This window comes from Enhydra lutris, unplaced genomic scaffold, assembly GCF_002288905.1.
Source record: "Enhydra lutris kenyoni isolate GAN:26980312 unplaced genomic scaffold, ASM228890v2 scaffoldscaffold12, whole genome shotgun sequence".
In the NCBI taxonomy this organism is placed as follows: Eukaryota; Metazoa; Chordata; class Mammalia; order Carnivora; family Mustelidae; genus Enhydra; species Enhydra lutris.
The window spans coordinates 5,355,643-5,380,378 of record NW_019154096.1 but is presented as its reverse complement, the minus strand read 5'-3'; the positions used below and the strand labels follow the sequence as shown (position 1 = coordinate 5,380,378).

Sequence of the window (24,736 nt, the reverse complement as noted above, 5' to 3'; positions counted from 1 at the left end):
AAGTGATGGGGCACCTGGGTGGCTCAGTCAGTTAAGTGTCTGCCTTCAGCTCAGGTCATGATCCCAGGGTCCTGGGATCGAGTCCTGAATCAGGCTCCACGCTCAGCAGGGAGTCTGCTTCTACTTTTTCTTCTGCAATCTCTCCCGCTCTCTCTTAAATAAATGAATAACTCTTTAAAAAAAAAATCAAAGCGATGAACTTTCATCAAAAATTTTAAAATATTTCCAAAAGTATAAAGAAAAAAAGCATTCCCCCCACCCCCTTTAAAAATAATTTGACTTTCAGTGGATACAGAAAAATCCACTGATGCAGATGGCGAGAACCGAGAACTATTTGGGGAACTCTGGTCTGTCCGTGGACTAAGAGTCACACTTATTTATAAAAATGCAGATCTCCACATCTTAGCTTGTTAATGACATCATCAGGCATCCGGATTTTGAGCGTTTGAGCCTGTGCTCGAATGAGATTCTACTGCCTTGTGATCATAACACACTCATTAAAAAAAAAAAAAAACACACAACACTTAGGGCATTTAGAATGAGAAGGGACCTTGGAAGCAATGTGTGGCCCTAAAGAGGTGACAGGCTTTCGGGTCAGTACTTCGGTTCTTCCAGTAGGTGGTGCCACAGCCATAGACCGTGACTCTTCCCTCCAGAGTCTTCCCTCAACTGTGAGGGTAATAACAACACTGGGTGGTTTCAAGGATTAAAGCCATGTAAAATATCCAGCCCATAAGGTGGAGCTCCTTCGAGGCACTTGGCTTCTAAGTTCCCAACGAGCCATGTGCTTGAAGAATGGATCAGCAGCGAGGGAATGAAAGTGGACGAAACCTCTGTGGCAGTCAGTGCCAGCTGTGTGCCCAACACAAGGGAAGAGTCTAGAGCAGAGTGGCATCCCCTGACCCCTGACCCTGTGCCAGCGCCGGACACGGTGCTGTCATCCGTGATCTCATTTACTCTTCCCAAATGAATGCCCCAACATGGTAGGAACTGTCAACTGTACAGAAGAGAAATAGGGGAGTCATGCGCTCAAGATCACCCAGCTGACAAGCAGCAGAGCCAAGACAAGGAAGGGCAGAAGAAATGACCCAACGTTGCCCTCCGCCCAACTGCACACAAGATGACACATTTCAGAAGGACTGGGAGAGAAGTCCAGCAGAGACCCATCTTCCCACTCTGGTCGAAGTTCCCAGGGCTAGGGCTCCACAGCCTACGTGAACTTGGAGTCCGGGACAGTTTCTGGAACATGCAGAGTGCTCAGTCGATGTAGGAGGATTATAACCAACTGGAATGCAATGGGCAATGTGGGCAACAAGGAATCACATCTCTCAAAGCGAAGTCTTTGCGATGAGGAGTAAATACAAAAGATGGAGGAGAGTGAACACATCCATGAAGGACAGCAGTTACGGATGAACGATATCTTCATGTATCTACTGCCCCATAATGATGACTATGCTCACAGAGCTTTCCCACCAGCGTATTATCATGTAAGGATTCCAATCACCAAGAGTGGCGTTACCCTAAAACGTAAGGGACAATGAAGAGGAACGACACACATATGCGCGCACATACACACACGAACACACACACACATGTGTATTTGGGGGATGGCTTAAATACACTCTTGTATATGCTGTATGGAAAAGATTCTCCATGAAAGTGAATCAAAAGTTTAGTTTTCTCTTCTTTATTTTCCTATGTAATCTCTATGCCCAACATGGGGTTCGAACCGACGACCCCGAGTTCGGAGTCACTCACTCCACAGACTGAGCCAGCCAGGCGCCCCAGCTTAGTTTCCTTTCACTCAAATGCTACCTATAACTTACAAGTCACGGCAAAATAAATTCACAATTCTGTCCGATACGGGCGGCCACATGTATACAAGTGAAGCCTCAGTAACCTGAGAGCTTGCTCTTTTCGGGGGTGGAGTATAAGTATCATGAAAACAGAACCGGGATCTCACAGAATTTTCAAAGAAAATACCACTTTGGCCAAACCCAAATTTCCCACAGCAACAGCCGACGTCCCCACGGCCACATCCAGTGACTGAACTGTGTTTATGCTTTCCTTAAGCAATGGAGTTCGTTCTGACAATTTATCTACTGAGAACTGTGCCAGAAAACTGCCTATTCATTTTCTATATTCTGTTTGGCAAACAAAGCATGACACACAGCAATATAAAAGAAAAATATAATCCCGGGATGCATTTGCAATCATCGCAGGGAAGTGTTCTGAATCGTCGGAGGCCTGGGGCGCCGGCTTTCCGAACAGCATTTAAACACTGCCCCCTGCTGTTCCTCTGTGTGTCCTGCAGCCGGGAGCGCCACACCTGGCCCTGGGCGGAAGGACGGACTGCGGGCTGCGAGCTCTTCCCGGCACCAACCGGTCCTGAACAAGGGACGTGTACCAACTTTAAGAAATTAGTAATTCCTGAAAAATTAATCATCTGGCTAAGATTCTGTGAAACACACCGTTGATTGCATGACAATGCAGTCTCTGTGAGCACACTGCTTCCTGTTGGAAGAGCAGAGCATCTGCCGGCAAGATTTTATATCAATGGATGGAATTGACGAAGGTGTTTGAATTTATTTTACAAATTTCACAACGTTTTCTCTTCATCGGTGCACATCGGTGTGGTACTGCGTAGGAATCATGCTCTTGACGCGTGTTAGCGTGAGCCTAACTTTAGATACCCTGAAGCAAAGGGCAGACACTTCTAAAGGGAGGACAATGTGAGATGCCTGTAAGGTACTTCCGGGTAGGCATCGTGTTAGATTCAGTTTTCTTATCAGTCCTTTTGGGCCTGATGAGAAAGGAGAGGCTGAGAAAAATCCGTGGGGAACGAATTAACGGATGAATGAAGAGGCACAGTTCAGAATTAGAGATATTTCTAGGGAATGACTACCAGGTCCTCAAATAAACTACCACGTACTTCTAGTTTCCTTTTCAACAAAAATAACATATATAGAGAAAGATTCAAAATGATAGATCATTTTTACCTCCTCTTCCCATATTCAACAGCAGCATGAACCACAAAAAAGCACTAAAAATCCACATTCATTTCAGTTACTTGGATCAGAAGAACTGAACTAGGGTGTGCGATTCTGTGTTCTTATCTGAAGTCCTTAATTTTAACAAAAGCAAGCATAAAATATCGCAATTGAAAACATCTAGGTGGTACATGACACCTGGGTGGCTCAGTGGGTGAATGGGTGAAGCTTCCAACTCTCTGATTTCAGCTCAGGTCATGATCTCAGGGCTGTGAGATCGAGCCCCACGTAGGGCTCCACACTATGCATCTCTCTCCCTCTGTCCTTCCCTGTACTCCCCTGCCCCCACTCACACTCACTCTCTCCCTAAATAAAAAAAATAAAGAAATAAAATCTTTATATAAGTGCTAAACTAAAAAAAAAAAAACTTACATAGCATGCAGCATAAAGTTAATATTAACTCACTTCATTTATGTATTCATTGTCTAAATATTTAAAATCTCGAACGCAGTTAGGGGAGAACATGAAAAACATACTGACTGGTAACCACGGACTTCGAGTAGCTCTTAGCACTACTTAGCTAGCCTACTATGTTCTACTTGGTTCACTCCCCAAAAGACACTATGACTCCTCTGCTCTCCCTTTAAACCTTTGAATCTCCTGCCCCTCCCCCATCTCAGCCGATGACCTGGCTTCTTGTTTTACTGAGAAAACACAACAACCAGAGGAGGACGTCCACAGGCTTACCTCCAGGGACCACAACCTAGCAGCCCCTGTATTCTGCAGCTTCACGTCTATACCTGCTCTATCGGGAGATCCGTCAGGCTGTTAGCGAAGGCCCCTTGGGCTAGCTCCTACTCAAAACTCTGGGTTACAGACCTGTCCAACCTCGTTCTTCATCAGGTTTCCTCCATTCTACTAGATTCTTCCCATCTGCACACAAACACGTTATAATATATCCCATCTTAAAAATACAAAATAAAGATATGACCCAGCCTCCTTCTCTAGCCTCCAGCCCAATTCCTCACCTCCCCACAACCCCACTTCACCCCCCCACAACAGGAAAACTCCTCTAAAGAATTTTCTAAATCATTCCATTCCCAATAGGGGTGATACTGCCCTCAATGGACAAAAACCGACTCTTGCAGGGTGAGAAATTCTTACTCTTTCTATGCATAAAACAAGTACATATACATACAATATATAACAAACATAAAGCCTATCAGTGATATCTGAATTTCATCAGGGAGAGGGAAGAACAATTAGGAAAAAAATGTCTAAAAAAGCTCCTTAGGGAGGTAATTATTAAAATAAGATTGACAAACACCAGTCTAAACCTACAATCTCAGTGTCTTCTCTTCCTGTTTTTTCTCAAGCCTTCTTCAATCTGTTTTTCATTTTTAGTACCCAGAGAGGAGCATCACCCCTGCCCTGTCATATTCCTAAATCCAATAGCCAATTCTTAAATGAAACTGGAGGCAGCATTTCTCATAGCTGACTACTTTTTCTTTCTTTGAACACTTTCTTGGCACCGTCAACGAGTGTGTGATTTTTCTAACTCTCTGGACCCTTGAGATCCAGTATCATGGAAAACTAATGCAAAAACTAGAGATTCTTGTACAAGTGGATTGCACCACCCTGGGACACACCCCCAACATGCTATAGCCCAAGCCGCCTGCATTTCTGGCCTGTATTTTTATAGTATCAGTCCGTCTGGTCAAGCCAGTCTTCTTACAGTCTTACTTCCACACAACGGCAGGAGAATGCCTCCTTAATCTAAGTCAGATCACGAAATGCCTTCCAGCTCTTGTGGAGTAAAAGCCAATGTCTTCATCGGAGGACAAAGCCCTCCACAGCTAGGCCTTGCTTCCTGTCCGCCCTCGTCTTCCGCCACTGGCGCTCCATGTGACTCTTCACCAGCCACACGGGCCTCCTTGAGAGACTGCTCATTCTTCGTCCTTTACCATATGAGGCCGTTTCTGCTTGGATATCCCTCCAGATACCGCTGTGGCTCCCACTGTCACCACCTTCAGTTCTCGGCTGCTTGAAACTCCCATTGTCATAGAGCTGTTCCCCCTGCGTACAACAGTATTCCTTATCGTGTTTTGTTCTCCCTATCCTGCTTCATTTTCTTTCCCCAGCACTTACTATTACCTCTCCTAGATATTTCTTTATTTCTCCTCCTCCCCCTGGAATAGAATATTATAAGATATTCTGTCTCCTTCCACTGGAGCAAGAGTTCCTGGCCGCTTTTATTGTTCGGTTCACTGCTGTATTTGAAGCACCCAGTTTCTAGCACATAGTGAGAGTTCAAGCAAATATCTGTACAATGATAACCCTGATTTCAACATCTAAATAAAAGACTACAACTCTCCTTTTTTAACAAATAAAACTGGATTTTAATTTTCCTTCTTGAAATAAAATATCATCTCATTGGCCTGTGGCAAATAGAAGTATAAGATGCAAAAAAAAAAAAAAAAATCTAACAACTCAGAGGAATGAAAAGCAAACTCTGCTTTGGCTAGAGTGGTTTTCCTTGACTATTACATCATAGAGGAAGTGTTAGCAGAGACCAACAATCAGACAGTTTCCTCAAACCAAGAGACTTCTACACTGGTAAACATGAAATGCTCTTTTAGAGGATCTCTCTCGCTGTTTTCTAGCAGCAAAAATTCATGTCAAAATGAGAAAATGTCAGACTCTGGAAATCACGCTTCAGAAGAATGAGAGAGGATCCAAACATCCAGTCAGCGCAGAGCCCTGTCTTGTAAATCTGGTCCAACGAATAAGAAACTTCTTAAATGGGATCCGTTTGTGCAAAAGAAAACACGTTCGGGAGAGAGTGTATCCATGCAGAAGGTTGGTACTACACCACTGCCATCTTTCCCTTCCTCTCTTTCAATGTTAATGTTTACAGCTCCTTACTTCCAAATTAGGAGTTGATGGCCGTAATGCTTTCTTCTTTGTGTGTAGCACATTTTGTCTGAATCTTCAGAGATTTCTGCTAGAAAGCAAAAAATCTCAGTTCTCAAATTTCTTGTCTCCTCCAAAGGCCTGTGTCAGCCCAGAAGGGAAAAAGTCTCATTCAAGTCACTTGGTGGCCAAGTCCGTGATAACGACACAATTCAATAAGTTACAGCTCTCAGCTCTTTCATCTCACCGCATATCTAGCTGTGGCTTTTCTTTTTAAGGCCTTTCTGTTTTCGAAGAACTCCGAATGGAAAGGAGAGTTCCCAGTCCTAAAGGAAGTGCCCAGTCAGGAAGGCAGAGTTAGGAAGGGATCTTTTCTTGAGCTCAACTAGCAACCTGGTCAGCGCATTTCAGACATCACACAGCTCTCAACAGCACGTGTCCAGGAACAAAGGGCCCAAATATTAACCTCATTGATGCATTTATATCAAGCATGGGGAGATCACACACAATGGTGCTGGGGACAGCAGCCAAAGGTACATGGCCTCCATCACCAGAGCCTGGAGAAGACTGGATTCCAGATGGCCACCCAACAGCTCTGTGACCTCCGGGACCTCAGACAGGTTAATGTAACCTCTTGGAGTCTCACTTTCCTCTACTGTAAAATGGGAGTAAAACACTTACGAGGCAATTGTGAAGAATGAGGGAAGAACAGTGAGGGTGAAGTGTTTGATACAGTAAGTATGAACTGCTTTTGATACCAGTTCTCTTCATCTTCCAGATCCTTCCAGATGCCCTCTTACTCTTCCCTCCAACTCCAGCAGTCAGTCCCCAGAGTGGCAGGTATGGAAGGAGAGATGCTTGCTCTGTCCCGCCAGGACCTGATTGGGCAATCAGCACAGGGAGTGGTACCAAATTGCTCTAGACCCCACGATGGGGACAGGACTCTGACATTTCCACTGACTGCTGGGTTTCTGCAGGAAGGCAAAGATCAGCTTGGGCTGTCTCTTGGCTACTAAGAGAAGGAGACATCAACCAGAACCAATGCTCACTCTCCAATACTATGCAAATAATAATAAAGACAAGTAGATGAGGGAGATATAAAAGGTGAAGATCGAGACATGACAAATAAAGGGAATTTAATAGTAATAATGGTTTTTCTAAAAATGGAGATCTCAGTTTATAAGCTTGCAGGCAGCCCAACAGAGCCGTTAATATCTGAGACGTTTCGAAACTGAATTATCTCCCCTGCTATGGAGACGGTCTGCCGGAAAAAGCAATGAAGCATGTTACCTGATGAAGAGAGGACCTTTGTTTCTTGCGCTTTTAAGCAAAATCTCTTCACCAAAATGTCAAAGAAAAATGAGGAATTTAAACTTCTTTTAGCAGAAAAGAATTGGTTCTCATTTTTCCATCAAAGATAATGGGAGATTCTAGTAGTCGTGGGAAGGAGATTGAGGGTGTTTATAGTGAGCAATATTCATCCTTTTATTCTATAGTACACGATAGGTTCTGAGATTACATATTTTTCCAGTTTGGTTTACTGAAGTGCTAAGTGTCTATTTAAGGACAGAGAGTCTGTTCAGATGAAAAGCCTTTTGGACAACATTCCCCAAAGTCCCGCAAGGATTTCCTTCCTCTCGGTCCAGTTAGGTAAATTTATTTACCAACTCAATGTGCCCAGTCAGGTTTTAAAGGTAGAATCTGTATTTCTGATGAACTAGGACTTCTGTTCAATGGATGTCCACATCCGAGGCTCACCAATTCTGCCCCAAAACCACATTTCCAGCTTTATCTCCCTAACTTTCCCACCCCAAAGCCTTCTCTCCCACCAAGCCAGTCCATTTTCAGTCCCCAAAATATAAGATAAGCTACTTCCAGCTTTTTGCTAAGACCTTTTTTCTTCTCCAAAGCATTCCCTTCCTGTCCCCTGCCTGTTCTGCAAGACTTACTTCAGATCGTGCCCGTCATTCATTCAGTAAACAGAGCCTGAGGGCCAGCCACAGGCGACGGGATCCTGGGAAAGCAGGACAAGGTGAGTTGGAACCAGTTCTTGTCTTCGTGTCCTTTCCATTCTTCCAGGGAAGACACATGTCACACAGTGGATTGAGCCATTAATTAAGGGCAGCTGTAGGGAGTGCTAAGCATACCAGGCACAGAAAACTGGGATTACGTATGGTAGGAGAAATGGCCTAGAGGTCAGGAAGACACTCCTGAGGAAGCAGTTTTGCTGCAAGTTGGGAAGATGAACAGGAGGCTAACGTAGGGCAGAGGGGGGGCCAACAAGTCAACTTTCCCAACAGGCGCATGGTTATGATGAAATTGGAATACAGTCATAAAAGTGTGGGAAGGAAATTCCTGCCTTCCAAGTGTGAAAACTGCAATAGCAGTTCTCCCCGGCGCTCTGTGAAGCTGGGACAAAGAGCACTCATGATCCTACATTTGAAGTTCCAGAGGTCACCAAGAAAAGGACCTAGCCAACTGCTCTCAGCGAATTCTGAGAACTCGCCAGTAAGACTTGGCCTTGCTCCTGTGAGCCCCACTGTCTGGTCAATATAAAGAGAAAATTCCAACAGGATGTGAAATGCCAAAGCTCAGCTTTATGGGAATGCCAGTATTCCCGGAGAGAAGCTCAACCTCCAAATCCTGGAAGCCCCCCAGAGAATGATCCAGAAACACTCCTGGAGAGGGAGTTCCAAGAAGTTGAGGCTTTGTTTTCTAACCAGGTACGTGCTGAAAGGCAGACCCCACAGGGACTGAGATGAAGCTTGGCAGGTGCCTCTAGACGCGGGGAAACAGCCCTGGAAATATTCAGTATGAAGCAGAAACCGCCCTCTGGGCCAAGAAAACACACCCCACCTTGTCTACATGTAGACCCATCCCCTAAGGGTCAGACTACAGGATGAACTCCAGGGAAGTCAAGGCCGACTCCCTCCCAGCATCAAGCAGCCAGTCACGGGACAGTCTGAAGAGAGGAGTGGGCGGATATTCAAAATCAGACCCCAGAGCCACTCCGCCAGCATCCCTTGGTACCAGACAGGTCTACTTTGCATTAGGGATGGAGCAAATGAGCTCAGAGTCAAGACTAAAATAACCACAACCAAGCCTTAAAAGCCAACATTAGACTCTTCCAAAGCCAAAGGTGGCTAGAAAGTTGTTGCCAGTGACCAAGACTCCATTCAGACCCTAACTCTGTGGAAAGACCTGGAGTTCACACCAGAGAGTCTGAAGGCCATTCCAGAAAAGAATCAAGCTTTCTCACGCTTACACCCCACACATTCGACTCAGACTCCCTAAAAACAACTTATAACTACAAAGTGACTATAAGTCAAATAGCGATGGCATTGGCACAGGAATAAAACGGAACAAAACAGATATCCAAAAACAAATGTAAGTATATGTGGAACTTAACATATGGCAAATAAGGAATTTCAATTTAGTGGGAAAAATAAATTTTACGATGTTGATTAAATCGGTATTCCTATGGGGGGGAGGGAACCCCACAAAGCCAGATCACTATCTCATACTTTATAAAACACATATTACAGATAAAGATTTAAATGTAAAGCATGAGAATTAAAAGTATTAAAATACTATTTAGGATATTTACAAGACTTCGGAGTGAGGGAAATGAGAAGCAAGTTGGGAAATCCAGCAGCCATGCAAGATAAACATGCTAACCAAATAATTATCTTAAGAAATTACTATGGCAAATGACGTTTTAAAAAAAGCAAGAGACAAATAAATGATAGTCTGGAAAATATTTGTGATACTATATGAAAAATATTAATATCTTTTACATATGAAATGCTCCTAAGAGACAAAGAGGCCACTAGAAAAGTAAGCAAAAGAGTCTTGCATATTCACACGAGGGGAATCCAAATGACCAACACACATGAAAAGAGGCTCAATTTCATTTTCAGTCAAGGGAAATGCAAATTAAAACAAAAATGTACCTGTTTTCACTTATCACTATGGCAGAAATCTTAAAAGATAAATTAAAAAATATCTACTGCTAAGAGTATATGGAAAAGCAAACATTCTCAAACATTAAGAATGCATATCATTTTAAAATTTTTAGGAAGTATATTACTTTCAGAAAGTGATATGGCAATATCTGTTAAAACATACAGATCTTTTGAGCCCAAAATTCCAATGCTGGCACTTTGTCACTCAATCTAGCAATAAATAGGAATAAATAGAAAAAAACTAGAAAGCACATGAATGTCCGTCAACATACAATAAGGGATGAAAACTAACTTCCAAAGTACAGAAGATTATGCAGCCATTTAATAGAAATAGATAAGATGTATTTATCTGAAGAAATGTCAAGTTTTTAAAAATATTTTATTTATTTATTTTGAGAGAGAGAGAGTGTGAGAGTATGCACACAAGTAGGTCGGGAGCAGCAGAGGAAGAGGGAAAGAGACACTCTCAAGCAGACTTCCTGCTGAGTGCAGAGCCCAACATGGGGCTTAATCTCAGGACCCTGAGATCACGGCCTGAGCTGAAATCAAAGTCAGATGACCCTGAAGAAAAGTCAATTTAAAGAGCCAATTTCAGGGGCTCCTGGGTGGCTCAGTGGGTTAAAGCCTCTGCTCAGGTCATGATCTCAGGGTCGTGGTATTGAGCCTCACATCAGGCTCTCTGCTCTGCAGGGAGCCTGCTTCCTCCTCCCTCTCTGCCTACTTGTGATCTCTGTCTGTCAAATAAATAAATAAAATCTTTTTTTTTTAAAGATTTTATTTATTTGATGCAGAGAGAGAGAGAGAGATCACGACTAGGCAGAGCAGCAGGCAGAGAGAAAGGGGGAAGCAGGCTCCCCGCCGAGCAGAGAGCCCGATGTGGGGCTCGATCCCAGGACCCTGAGATCATGACCTGAGCTGGAGGCAGAGGCTTAATCCACTGAGCCACCCAGGCACCCCAATAAATAAAATCTTTTAAAAAAAAATAAAGAGCCAATTTCAAAACAATACATTTAGAAGGCACTCTATGCCAGAGCAAGGTGTGGAAGGGCACTCACCACACCACTAACATCAATTATCTCTGGGAAGTGGGAAGAGAGGACAGTGCAGGGAATTAATTAATGGTTCAACCTCTGATTGTTTCTTTTGTTTTCAGATTACTCATCAGCTTTTTCATATAAAGTGATTAAAAAAATATTCTGGGAGAAGGAAAGGATTACCAACAACATCTAATACAGTAGGCATTCAAAAATTTTTTGTGGAATAAAGTGGAAAGGAATAGGAGGGAGATGAAACAGGTTTAAACATGTTTGTAAAGGATAAAAGGATAAGCATTCATAGAATGACAAAGAACTGTAGATCCTATAAATAAATGGCATGAGAAAAGGAAAAAGAGACACTAGATAAAGTTGGTGAAAAGAAGAAAATGGGGGGGAAAACTACACTAAAATAAATAACAGACATCAATGGAAAAGATAAAAGTAACAGGCTATTTACCCCAATAAACGTAAAAGGGTTTAACTCCACTATCAAAAGAAACAGACCTTTCATGATGGATTTAAAAACAACTAGGTGGTTTTCTCTGAAAATGCCTAAGTAAACATAAAACAAAAGTGACATTCTTCACAATCTCCACAGACATCATAAGAGATTTCATAATAATCCTAATAAGAAATATATAAGATCTTAAAATAAAAGCTACCAAATTATACCGAAGGGCATAAAAATTCCTAGAGAACTGTTTTGTTTTTGGTGTTGCTGTTTTTGTTTTTTTGTGTTCTTTTGGGTAGAAAGATGCACTATTGTAACAGTGTCCTTTCTCCCCTAAATTAATGCTTACGTTCAGTGTAATTCAAGTCAGTATTCTTTTTTTTTTTTTTTAAAGATTTTATTTATCTATTTGACAGACAGAGATCACAGGTAGGCAGAGAGGCAGGCAGAGAGAGGAAGGGAAGCAGGCTCCCTGCTGAGCAGAGAGCCCGATGCGGGGCTCGATCCCAGGATCCTGGGATCATGACCTGAGCCGAAGGCAGAGGCTTTAACCCACTGAGCCACCCAGGCGCCCCTCAAGTCAGTATTCTAACTGGAGTTTTTAATGAAACCTGATTCTAAAGCACAGAGAAATAAAACATAGATTAGCCAAGAAAACTTAGAACAAAAATCGTCAACAGGGCCTAACTCTACTCTATGTTAAAATTAACTGTTTCCATGAGGAAAGGAATTTAGTGGAGAAAATCTTTGTTTCATATTTGCACTTAACAACACTGTGAGCATTCTGTGAGCAAAACTTTATGAAACTGGAAACCTCCATGTCGATCAAACTGGTTTAACACATCAAGGTGAATCCAAAGAACAGAGATGTTAGCGATACTAATAGATATATTAAAAATAGATCCTGAGCAATTCCATAAACCTGAAGTGCACCAGTCAGGGTATCTGAAGGCAGGGGCTGGACAGGAGAAGAGAGTGTGAGACAGCATGAGGAGTTCTGCCTGCTTGCTTGTTAGGGCACCGATGTGGAGAAAAGGGACGCACACAGGTAACTACTGAAAAAGCAGATATTCTCTGGGACATCTTTACAAATTTAGAAATGGACCCCCAAGATCTTAATTTTTTTTTACAATAATTCGACAATTTTTAAAATTTTTTAAATTTTGTATATTCAAATTCTTTTTTTTTTTTAATTGTGTGATGTTAGTCACCACACAATATATCATTAGTTTTTGATGCAGTGCTCCAAGACCTTTAACAGTTCATCAAAAACCTCCCATCTGTGAGTCTACTGAAAATCTTAAACTATTACATTTTGGGCAAACGAGTTATAATTTTTAAAATAGAAGCAAAGTAAGCATTTCCTTTAGACTCAGTCAAACAGATAATATTTTGTCGGAGGGCAAACTTCCCTACGATGAATTAGAGTGCATGTCCTTCATCTGAAATTATTGACTTTAAGGCTTCCAGGTTGCTGCTGCTCCTTTGGTGGTTGTATTCTAGAATTTTAAGAGCAATTCCATGTTCTCCCCATTTCCTTCTGCTAGCCTCTAGTCACGTACACGCGCAACCCTTCTGTTATTACAGTGTGCCTTCTTGAGACCTCCTGCAGCTTCGTTGTTGTTCCAGCTTTTCTATCACACAGCAACCAGAAATTCGAGAATTTACCAAGATAAGTAATTTAGGGAAAACCAACTCTCTTGTCCCCACCCTCCAGTCTAGAAAAGAGATGCTCAGTGGTGTGTTTCTAAAAGTGGGGACGACCCCACCCTCACCCCACACGCAGTCAGAAGGAAGTAAAGCGTCTTTCTGTTGCAGGATTGTAAAGTGGGTCAAGGTGGTGGATCCCTGAAAATGGAAAGGCAGGGGCTGGACGTGAAATGTCTAAAAGGGAGGAGTTTCGGGGGGTTCCTGTCAGGGTAGAGACCTGGCTCCCACTCGCGTGCTCTGCCTGGGAGGCAACTTGCAGCAGAATTCACAAGGAGCATGTGTCTAGGCCTGCAGGGCAGTGGAAAGGCTTCTGGGTCGGTGCATGGCTGTCCCCTGAGATGTCCGTGAGTTCTGCCAGGCTGAGCGATGTCCGAGGACCGGGCTAGGCCCAAGCCGACAGAGCAGAGGAGCGCCAATAATGCTGGCAACCTTGTGCACTTGGGAGCCATGCCCCCCACCCCCAGTTCCCTGGCACTATGGAAGCCTGGAATTCCCATGTGACCCCAAAGGGAAAGGAAGATACCCTAATGAGGACAAGGGAGGGTTTTGTACCAGGTAGGAGGAGAGAGTAATTTGTAAACTTAGAGCGACGAAGAAACAGACATTCCTTGCACCTCAGTGTTGTAGACTCTAAGGCGAAGGGACCACACAGTTTTGGATCCAAATATGCCACTGTTTTGCACAAGAGCAAAATGTTCCCCGCTGTGTTTCCAGTATCCTTACTGATACAGGGGATTTTTCTGGCTGCCTTAATCCCCAACACTAAGCATTCCACCCCTTAAACAGATGCCCAGACCTTTTCCCTAATGGTAAAGAAGTCACAAACATTAAAAAGTCACCAAGAGTATTAATAAAAGCAATGTGCTTACTATGTGTCCAACGCCCTGACAAGGTCTGTACTCAGAGTATCTCACGGAGTCTTTGCTATGATCCCATGTGTCAATCATGTGATTTGTCCTCATTTTGTACACAAGCTCAGAGAGGTTGAGTAGCTTGCCCCAGATCACCCAGACTGTGAGCAGCATGGTTGGGTTACAAACTCTGGCTCCCTCCGTCAGTGCCCTGAACTGTCCTCTGCAGAGGAGCCAACGCCAGGAGCTAAATGTAAAGACGCAGTGCTGGAGAAGTGTCCAAGGTGCTTCCCCTGAAGAGCAGAGCTGTCAGAGAAGCCCAGGGAACTCTTTGGTGGAGGGGCTGGATCCTGAAGGAAGGAGACAGAGCCCATGTCCGAGTATGGCAGGCAAAGGGAGCTTTAGGAAAAAATGCAGGAAGAACGTATGGTTCATTCCAAGAGCCCGGAACAGACTGGGATTCCTGAAGGGAGGAGACCCACTCTACAGATGTCCCTGCCTCCCCCTCAGCTTCCTCTTAGTGACCCTTCCGATGGGCTGCATGTGGACCTTTTGCTTTCATTCATTTGCCTCTTGAAGTAATGTTCAGCAGCTTGAGGCCTTTGGTCTAAAACTAGCAGTGTTTCGTGGGTCAAGGCAGGGGAGGACTCGCATGTTTTCCCCTCTGGGGCTAACTGACCATGTTTCTGCTCAGATGAACACAGTGCAGTCATGTGGTGGGAGCAGGAGTGAGTTACAGGGGGGAGTGGGGTACTCCCTGACACGCCGGTACCTGACCTGGTTCGTGTGTTCATTCCTTCCTGTCTCAAGAAAACAAATTACCCTCCTGGTGTTAAGGATGTGAGAGAGCGTACCAAACCAGTAAGGACACAAATCCATCAGGAGACTGTAATGCACGCGTTCCTTCCATCTAGGCGTGTGGGAGGCAGTATCGCACAGGGAGCGGAACCTTCCAGGGTTCTCAAGTCTGACCGTCGCTCACCATGTCCCACCCGCTGTATTCTACACTGTTCACCCCACAATCTCTCCACTGCCTCTGCTACGCTCCTAGCAGGAGGAGGCAAGAACTCCAACAGGAAGTCCGGTATGTGGATTCAGACCCAGATGCCCTATGACAGCCCAATGAAGAGTTGTATTTAAATGTGTCGGAAGCATGGGGGCGCCTGGGTGGATTAATCGGTTAACCGTCTGACTCCTGCTTTTGGCCCACGTCACGATCTCGGGGTCTTGGGATAGAGCCCCATGTTGGGCTCCCTGCTCAGCGGGGAGTCTGTTGAGGATTCTCTCTCTCCTCCTCCCTCTGCCCCCCTCTCTAAAATAAATAAATCTTTTTAAATAAATAAGTAAATAAATGTATAGGAAACACGAAATCAAGACAATAATATTTGAAAGGTGCCTCCTTTTCCTCAGCCGCACTTTCTCCTGCATGGTCCCCACTAAATCGTGTGATCTTGTAGAAGGCAGATCACATCTGAAACTCCTCATCTCTAAAGTCAGGGTGGCAGAAGCAATGAGCCCCGAGGTCCCTTCCGATCCTGAACCCTCAAGGTTCACCCTTTTATCCCAGCACCCAAACGGGGAACCAAGCCAGAACCAGTGGACTCCAAGGTCATCTGACCACAAGGAGCTTATAATCAAGTTGAGGAATAAAACAGATGCTTATTCCTTCAGCACCAAGAATGGAAATAATCATAATAATAATGTCTTAGGATCACGGGAGATAATCCTGTGATATTAATACATAGAGAACAGCACAGTTATAGAACCAAAAGGCAAATCACGAATTATAAGAGGTTGTCTACATGGGCTATAAGGATTCCCTGTTCTCCCACCTGAAATAATGTAATAAACGTAACAAGTAATTGACCAAAAAAAAAAAAAAAAAAAAGTAGCTCCATGTCTTCTGTAAAAAGCGAAGTGAGGAGAGAGCAGTGCATACGGGAAAACCCAGACCACGTGTAATCAACAGGGAAGTCTCTCACGGGAGCGATGGTATTTGCATTGATCCAAAAGGGCAGACGTGATTTAAAAGGGGGGCAGGGTGAGAAGGAAATGCAAAGAAAGCAAAGGCTCGGGGCTGCTCACAGTTGGTAGGAAGGCGAGGCCTGTCACTGACTAGCACATCTGAGCACGTTACTCAGTTATTATGGGTCTAAGGTGATTTCCCTGTGACACTGTGGGGTTTCGTGAATTACAGTCGCGGTTTTACGTGTGTTCTGTTTTGCGCTCTTCTTCAGAGTCCGCTCCGGTTTTAAAATTCTGAGGGGACCTGCACTTCAGAAAGCGTCCACGAGGTGGCAGCACGTGGCTACGTAGATGGATGTCTTCCGCAGGGGAACTATGACGCAACCGGGTAATAATCACACAAGCACTATTTAAGGCTCTCGGGGAAAACACAGAAGACGTGAACAGTCCTCATACTGAGCTCCGCGTTGAGATTTAGAACTCAAAGGGAAACCAGATGTTTTTGAGCCCTGCGTTTTAGGGGCACCTGGGTGGCTCAGTCTGTTGAGCACTGGACTCTTGATTTCAGCTCAAGTCAGGATCTCAGTGTCAGGAGAGGGAGCCCTGCTTGGCTCCCCGCTTAGCGGGGAGTCAGCTTGAGATCCTCTCCCTCTGCCCCTCCCCTCGTACTCCCCCTCCCTCCCAAATAAATAAACAATCCCTTTGTTTTAGACCCACAGGTGGTAAAGGATTACTGTGGGGTGTTCTGTTTTAACCCTTTATAGCTAGGGTGGCTTCTTTACAATGAACTAAACACAGGCTTATTTGCATGGGGTCCAATTCTGATTTGAGCTGATAAAACCCAAAGAAACTTACCCTCCCTCAAGTGTACCAAGTCAATCATTGGTAAACATTTTCTTTTTTTTTTTTTTTTTTAAGATTTCATGTATTTATTTGAGAGAAAAAGAGAGAGAGCACAAGCAGGGGGAGCAGCAGGCAGAGGGAGAAGCAGACTTCCGCTGGGCAGGAAGCCCAATGAGGGGCTCAATCCCAAGACCCTGGGATCATGACCGACCCTGAGATCATGACCGGAGCCAAAGGCAGATGCTTAACCAGCTGAGCCACCCAGGTGCCCAATGCGATCAATTCTTGTATCATAAAAACCTTATCTCTAGGATGGACACAAAGAGACTGGTCTTCCTTTAGGCCAATCAACTGCATGTTCATCAAAAATATTTATGTCTTAAAAGCAAGGGCGGTAAGAACAATGTTCAAGATTTAACCAGTTAAAAAAAATTCTGGGGATTTAAGTTTAACCTTGACTAACATCACAGGCAAGGCCACAGCATCAGTTTCTAAAACACGCAAATCAATAGAATCCACAATGTGCCGTTTCCTGAGAGAGTTACACTAAGCTCACACCCCGTGAGAGGAACCCCACTCCGTGAGGTGGACGGCCAGGCTGGGACTCACAGTTTGCGATATCACCTTGGAGCTGCAGAATCTGGGGAACCGGCATCGTGAGGACGACGATATCAAACTGCTCGGGGGGACCTGTTTCCTTGGAGACTTCCCACTTGTCATTCCGCAGGTTGACCTGAGTCACACGGTGTCTGAAGCAGACATCAGCACCTGTTCCAAAAGCAAGGTCACGTTCACATCCTCAGGGTTTCCAGTATGAACAGGCAGAGAGAGAGGAGTTACAGACTGGATCCATTCAGGGGAACTGAACAGTGAAGGCGCCCTTCTCGGGGCTCACTTCCCCATTAGGTCGGAATTCCTCTCCTTCCCTCTTAACCCGAAAAAGGTGTCTGTGAACGAGATCCAAGCTCTCGTTAGTGGATCAATTTACCTTTATTAAGAATTGGAATGAGGGGGCACGTGGGTGGCTCAGTGGGTTAAAGCCTCTGCCTTCAGCTCAGGTCATGATCCCAGGGTCCTGGGATCCAGCCCCACATCGGGCTCTCTGCTCAGCAGGGATCCTTCCTCCCCCTCTCTCTCTGCCTGCCTCTCTGCCTACTTGTGATTTCTGTCAAATAAATAAAATCTTAAAAAAAAAAATTAGAATGAAGAGAAATACAGTTGAGAATGTCCTCTCATCGCATTTTTCCTCTTTATCACCAAGGTATTTTGGTAATTACCTGAGTAGTTATTTGACTAATATTTTCTTCCCTATTAACCTGTGAGCCCCCAGGGAAGGAACCATGTCTGCTCTGTGTCTGTGAAGACCGTATCTCATACACAGTAGAGTACTCGCCACATACTGGGATTTCATAAGTACCTGTTGAAGAGGATGAATCAGGAACCATAAACCAAAAGATAAGAAAATATCCCTGGATCCCTAAGTCTCCGTGAGACCAAGCACTTACCTCACATCTCAACGACCAGAAAACTTGGATTTGTTTTTACAAATCTACTTGTATGCAGTCTCAGGAACAGAAAAGCAAGAACTGAAGAAAGAACAAGACACAAAAGCACGTTGGAAGATCTCATTCATCATTTCCAGGGGACACCGCGGCATCCCAGCCACGCAACATTTGGCTTATGTCCGCCTGGCCCTGAAGCTTCCTTCCTGCGGCGACTCCATCCTCCTCTCCTAGAAGGTCCCTCCGCCGTCGTTCTGACATTGATTCGGAATATCTGCCTGTGTCAGGTATGTCTTATCCATCCAAAACCACTCATTTCCTCCATGTCACGTCTCTAGACCTCAGATGCTTTCACTGTCCCTGGAATCCCGCGGCAACACTGTGAACATTCACGGTTTTTAAATCAAACGCGAATATATTAGAAGGAACAAGGTGCTAACTAGGCCCAGGGGTCTGTCTCTTCGAGGCAATTAGCTTCCTTTTGTTCATCCACTGGAACAAGGGCTAGTAAACAGCCTCCAACCTGCCTGCTTGCCCTGAGGCCCCTTCAACTCCCACCTGCCAGCTCCAGGCCAGCCTGAATCACTCCCCTTCACTCGGTTCTATTTATTGAGGGTGCCGTGGGAAAGAGCGGTGCACGGTTACTGGCGGTGGTGAGCAGGCGTGCGTGTTTCAGGGAACTGAAGTCCACGGACCTAGAACTTCTCCATACCCAGCCAGATGTCCTGGGCATGCATCCCAAGGGTCCCAAAGTATTCTGCAAGGTGTACGTCCGTGGTTCTCTTAAGTGTGGGCCCCAGGCCGGCAGCACTGGCGGCACCTTGCATCCTGGTACAAAGGTGCGTTCTAGACCTAAGCCAGACCTACTGGACCAGCATCTCTCCTGCTCAGGCCGCTGTTCTCGGAAGTTGTTCTGCTCAATATTGGTTTTAGAGATTGGAACGCATTTGAAAGCATACGTGATTAGTCGTTTCCCACACAGATAATTTCCTAGAAGTCTGGTCCAATCAAAACCGGGCTGGTTCATCCAATAGACTGTGGAGTTATAAATTTTATCAATTCCAAACTGTAGAATGGTTTTGAAATGACTCAACAATTTGATTCTTATGCAAGGTCAACTTCATCAAGGAGATTATTTTTTTAAACCAACATGTAGCAAAAGGTTGCTATGTACCTGGCCTACTACTTGCTTGGGTTGACAATGAATGTGTTCTATCCCACAGTCCTCACGATAACACTTTGCAGTGGGTACTGTGATTACTCTTATTTCTTCCAATGAAAGAACCAGGGTATAGATTTTTAAACTTTCCTATTATTACATAGCTAGGAAGGGGTTAGTTAGTTCCAGGTCACTCCGATTCCAGAAACTCTCTCACTTATGTTGTGGAAACATGAAAACACTCTTGTGGATCATGTAGTGGAGAGAAAACTTCACAGAAGTTTAAAGGATGTTTAAAAGGACACAATTACAAAATTTAAAATAGTATAGTAAGGTCTATAAATTCTGTAACAACAGATTTGGGTAAACAGGGGAAAAAGACTCTTTAAGTATTACGAAGATAATATTAAAATAAATCATTTATATACACTCAAATTATATAGATCTTGAACTTGATTATGTAAAAATTCATCTTTTAAAAAAGGAGAAAGTAGGTCACAAAATGAACTTATTGTTGATATCTACAGTGACATTTTTCCTGCAATTTTTCTGTATCTTCCAAACTTTCAACCAGTAGTATGTAATCTTTTTTAAAAATTACCTTTTGAAGTAAATAATATTTTATATAGGGATAAAAAAGTCTATAAAACCCTTGTCTCAAGAGGCTGTACAAATGGAAAATATAAACAGGTTTTTACTAAGAATTGGTTAAATTAAAACTGATAATCACCTAATATATATATTAAATGTATTTCACAACTATATTAAATACATTTAATATATACTCCAATGTACATACGTACATATACATGTATAGAAATAGATACAGAAATTTGTATATCATGATACCTACATGCCATGTACACGGTAGGTTAAACTCTATGTGAGTCACAAATAATTAAATATGACCTCTTTTCCCAAGAGCTTCCAAAGCAAAACTGGAAGATAAAATATATATTCTCCCAAACACCTACCAAGAGAAGGATGTAGGTACTGTGTATTCAAGGACTGTTCCTCTGCCAGAAGAACATCAGATGTAAGAGGGCAAGGACTTGGTTTTTGTATCCTTAGCACCTAACACAGCATCTGGCATATAGGAAGTACTCAGTAAGTGTTTACTGAAGGGATGTGTGCGTGCATGGACGGATGGACAGGACATATAATACAGCTAGTAAGTACTTGAGGCTTCCAGTAAATAGGCACATCCAAATTGGGTCAAATCATGATGGAAATGAGATTTTTAAAAGTTAAATGGTGGCAAGAGATGAAGCTGATGGTGACATTCTACAAAATATCCAATGCTATCACATTCTGTAAGGGCTAATTTTATGCACTAGCTTGACTGGGTCGTGGAGTCCCCCCCAAGATATTTGGTCAAATATTATTCTGGCTCTGTCTTTGACAACGATTTTGGATGAGATTAACATTTAAATTGGTAGAATGAGTAAGGTAGATTACGCTCCCTACTTAATGCCCATGGCTCTCATCCAGTTATTGGCACCTATGAAACAAAAAGACTGACCCTCCCCAAAAGGAAAGAATTCTTCCTGACCGACAGCCTTCAAACTGGGAGAAGGGGTTGTTGGGGGTTTTTCTACCCCTTGTATTGGGATTTGCCAATTCATCCTGCAGATCTTGACACCTGCCAACCTCCCTAATCACGAGCCAATTCTTTATAATAAATCATATATATACAAATATATCCTATTATATATATTTCTATATATAATACATATAAATATATATTATATTATATATTTTACATTATATATTATATGTTATATGATCATATTAGATATATTATATACATTATAATATATTAAATATTATATAATTATATTTAAATACTTTATATATTTATATATATTTATATAAATACACACACACACATACACACACACACACATCCTATTATATCTAGCTCCTGTTGGCTCTGTTTCTCTGGAAAATCCTAAGTAATACACCATCATTGCCTGAATTCTCGATGGAGAAGCTGTCTAACCAGAATGACATCTACTACGTCCCCATGCTGTATGTATATCGAATCTAACCGACCCCTCCCTTGCCTGCTATCAGGGATTCTTGGGGTTCTCAAAAAGTAAAACTTGATGAAGAAAATCAAAACAGTAATTATTCTTGAAATAGTTTATGGAACAAAACGTCTCAGCACCTATCATCAGTGATCTTGAATTGGGCAACTTACTTAATTTATGATTCATCAAGAAACTTACTTCTGTTTAAAGAAAACAATTAGGGGCGCCTAGGTGGCTCAGTGGGTTAAGCCTCTGCCTTCGGTTCAGGTCATAATCTCGGGGTCCTGGGATCGAGTCCCACATCGGGCTCGCTGCTCAGCAGGGAGCTTGCTTTCCCCCCTCTCTGCCTGCCTCTCTGCCTACCTGTGATCTCTCTCTGTCAAATAAATAAATAAATAAATAAATAAAATCTTTAACAACAACAACAACAACAACAACAAAATGTTGGGCTCCTGGTGGGCTCAGTCAGTGAAGCATCTGCCTCCCGCTCAGGTCATGTTCCCATGGCCTGAGATTGAGTTCTGGGTTGGGTGCCCTGCTCAGCGAGGAATCTGTTTCACCTTCTGCCTGCTGCCTCATGCACATGCGCGCTCTCTCTTTCTCTCTCTCTTTCTCTCACAAAAATAAGTAAAATCTTTAAAAAATTAAGATTTAAAAAAAAACAAATCGTTTATCATCCAAGATCATTTATCAACTATTCTAAAAAAGGTCATTTTCAAAACATTCATAAAATACATAAAGAATAAATGAAAATCCTAATAAAAAAGGGACAAAGTCATAAATAAGAAATTCAAGAAAAAAGGTGGAAAGAGCTCACTAAAAACACAAAGATGCATGAACTCAGTCATAATTACATAAGTACAAATCAGAACACAAAAAGACACCAGCTTTAACCTGCCCCACTGGCAAAAATTTAAAATTTTTAGTTATAAAATACCTAGATGCGCAGAGAGAGAAATTTTCATTCACTGCTTTTTAAAATTTTTTAAAAAGATTTATTTACTTATTTTAGAGAGAGAGAGAACACGAGTGGGAGGGGCAGAGGGAGAGGGAGAGAATCTCAAGCAGACTCCCCACTGAGCTGGAAGTGGGGCTCCATCTCACCACCCTGAGATCATGACCTGAGCCAAAACCAAGAATCAGATGCTTAACTGACTGAGCCACCCAGGCGCCTCCTCATTACCGCTGATGAGATACTCTTTAAAAGGAGCAGATGGAACCACCCAGTTCAATTAAAAATTCACAATACCATTTGACACAGCAACTGTCCTGTTAGAAACTGGTCCTACAGATCGGCCTAAAGAAGTGTGTCACACTTAAACAATGCAGCAATATCGGTATTAGCAAAAACCAAAACAACCCCTCACCCCACCAACAACCTAAATATTTTCCAGAAAGCTAATCCTGACATAAGCAATGAATTTATTTATTCATAAAGAAATCATATAACACTGAACAGGCACTGAGAAAAATGAAGCATATTGAATTTGTTGTTATGAAAACAGACCTAAGATATGATTCAGTTGATGATGATGTATTAGGATTTTCCAGAGAAACAGAACCAATAGGAGGCAGACAGATAGATAATTGGGGGGGACTGATTTATTACAAATAGACCAAACAAGGTGTCGGTTTATGAAAAATAATCCCATTGGTATACTTAAAAAGAATAAATATAAACACACATGAATAAATAAATAGAGGCAGCCATGTAAATCAATACACAGATGCATAAAGTTCTTTCTAGAAGAATACATTGAAAACTATTATTAGGGAAGAAAGAAAATCAGCTATTGGTAAAGAGAAGAACATCTATTTTATAACTTTCTTTATAGTATTCATATTTAATTATTTTTACAACTTTTATCTTTAAATGCCAATAGTAAAAGAAAGCAGAGAAACTCCTATCCCCACCTGATTCTTTCAAGTAGTGCTTAATAATTGAAGAAACTCCTTGAGGTGCCACAAAGTTACAGTCTCCTTCTTTCATCACCATCCCTTCAATAGGAGAGGTCAGAGGCTTCAAAATGCCAAGAGCTAACAGGTCATCATAAAAACTGAAATAAATCAATATATATGATATAATTAAATGCCACTATCAGTTAGCTTAAAAATACTGTATTCTCTTCCAAGAATTCTTAGAGAGTATCACTCTACATAATGACTAGAAATCTTCATATGATCGACTCAGCGCATGTTTTATGTTAAGAAAACAATTCAAGGGGCACCTGGCTGGCTCAGTCAATAGAGCAGGGGACTCTTGGTCTTGGGGTGGTGAGTTCAAGCCCCAAGTGGGGCACAGAGCTTCCTTAAAAAATCAGTAAACTATCATCCAGGTGAAGAACAGAAACGTTTTGCGAATCTATAAATCTTGCTGACATTAGCTGAAGGCCTATTTTCTTGTATATCTCAAAATTACAGTGAACATAGAAAGGTATGCAGTTCCCCCAGGACTAGTTGTCCTCTTTGCCAACACAGCACAGTAATTCATATTCAAATTGAGCCCTGGATGTGGCGTCTCTTCCAGTCTCCACGACCACCCTTGGGAGGCACAGACTCTGGCTTCCCCACTTTACTCAGGCTAATGCCATCAACAACGTTATTATAATATCTTCACTATATCACAAGGAGCAAGGTGTCACTCTGTTAATAATGGATGATTTCTATCTTTTTACATCCTATGGGCATGAAGATTGATTCCTGCCAACTAACTCACCTTTGGTGTTGCTTGGCATAGTGAGGCGTGCAGGTGATGTACTGGGCACCCAAGTCAACCGTGCTCTGTGGATTATAAGGGCTCCTGGCTGTCGTCATTCTTCCCCCTTGGATTCATTCACAAGAAACATCTTAGTGCATCAGAATGACCCTTCTGCAATGAACGCCTCAATTATGCAGCCCTGGGTAGGCCAAAGAGATTAGGGCTGTATTAAAAGAGGACTTTGTTGTACTTTTCTGTTTTAGTTTTGGACTTTGTCCTCTACCATCGTTAGGACAACTTGGTCACTTCGAGGTATTTTTAGAGAGGACACATGGATGGTGCAGCGGTGTTCAGCGCTGTGCCTGGCCCCTGGATTCACACATTTAAACAACAGGAATGGGTGCGTGGAGAACATCCAACGAAATAACGCATGAGATGTCAGAATAATCACTGGGAGCATGTTTTCACTCCCGCAAACGGGTTTCGTGAGAAAAAAAGGAGTCTGTCAACTAGATCTTGGAGTCCTGGTCCAAGGGCACTTTGGGATCCTCGACCTGTGCAGATGGCCTGGAAGGCACGGCCAGGCCAAGATCAAAAACAACAACAACAACAACAACAA

At 43.0% G+C, this 24,736-nt stretch overlaps 1 protein-coding gene across 1 annotated transcript in view; it reads right to left on the bottom strand.

Annotated features, from left to right (window-relative positions):
• Positions 1 to 24,736, bottom strand: part of LOC111144835 (renalase, FAD dependent amine oxidase) — a 246,285-nt gene that overhangs the window by 220,473 nt on the left and 1,076 nt on the right. Inside the window, exons 2-4 of the mRNA XM_022499357.1 lie at positions 24,136 to 24,241; positions 23,334 to 23,476; positions 17,335 to 17,493 (exon numbers count right to left, since the gene is read on the bottom strand). Of these exons, the coding sequence (XP_022355065.1) occupies positions 17,335 to 17,493; positions 23,334 to 23,476; positions 24,136 to 24,241 (408 nt within the window). The remainder of the gene's footprint in view (positions 1 to 17,334; positions 17,494 to 23,333; positions 23,477 to 24,135; positions 24,242 to 24,736) is intronic.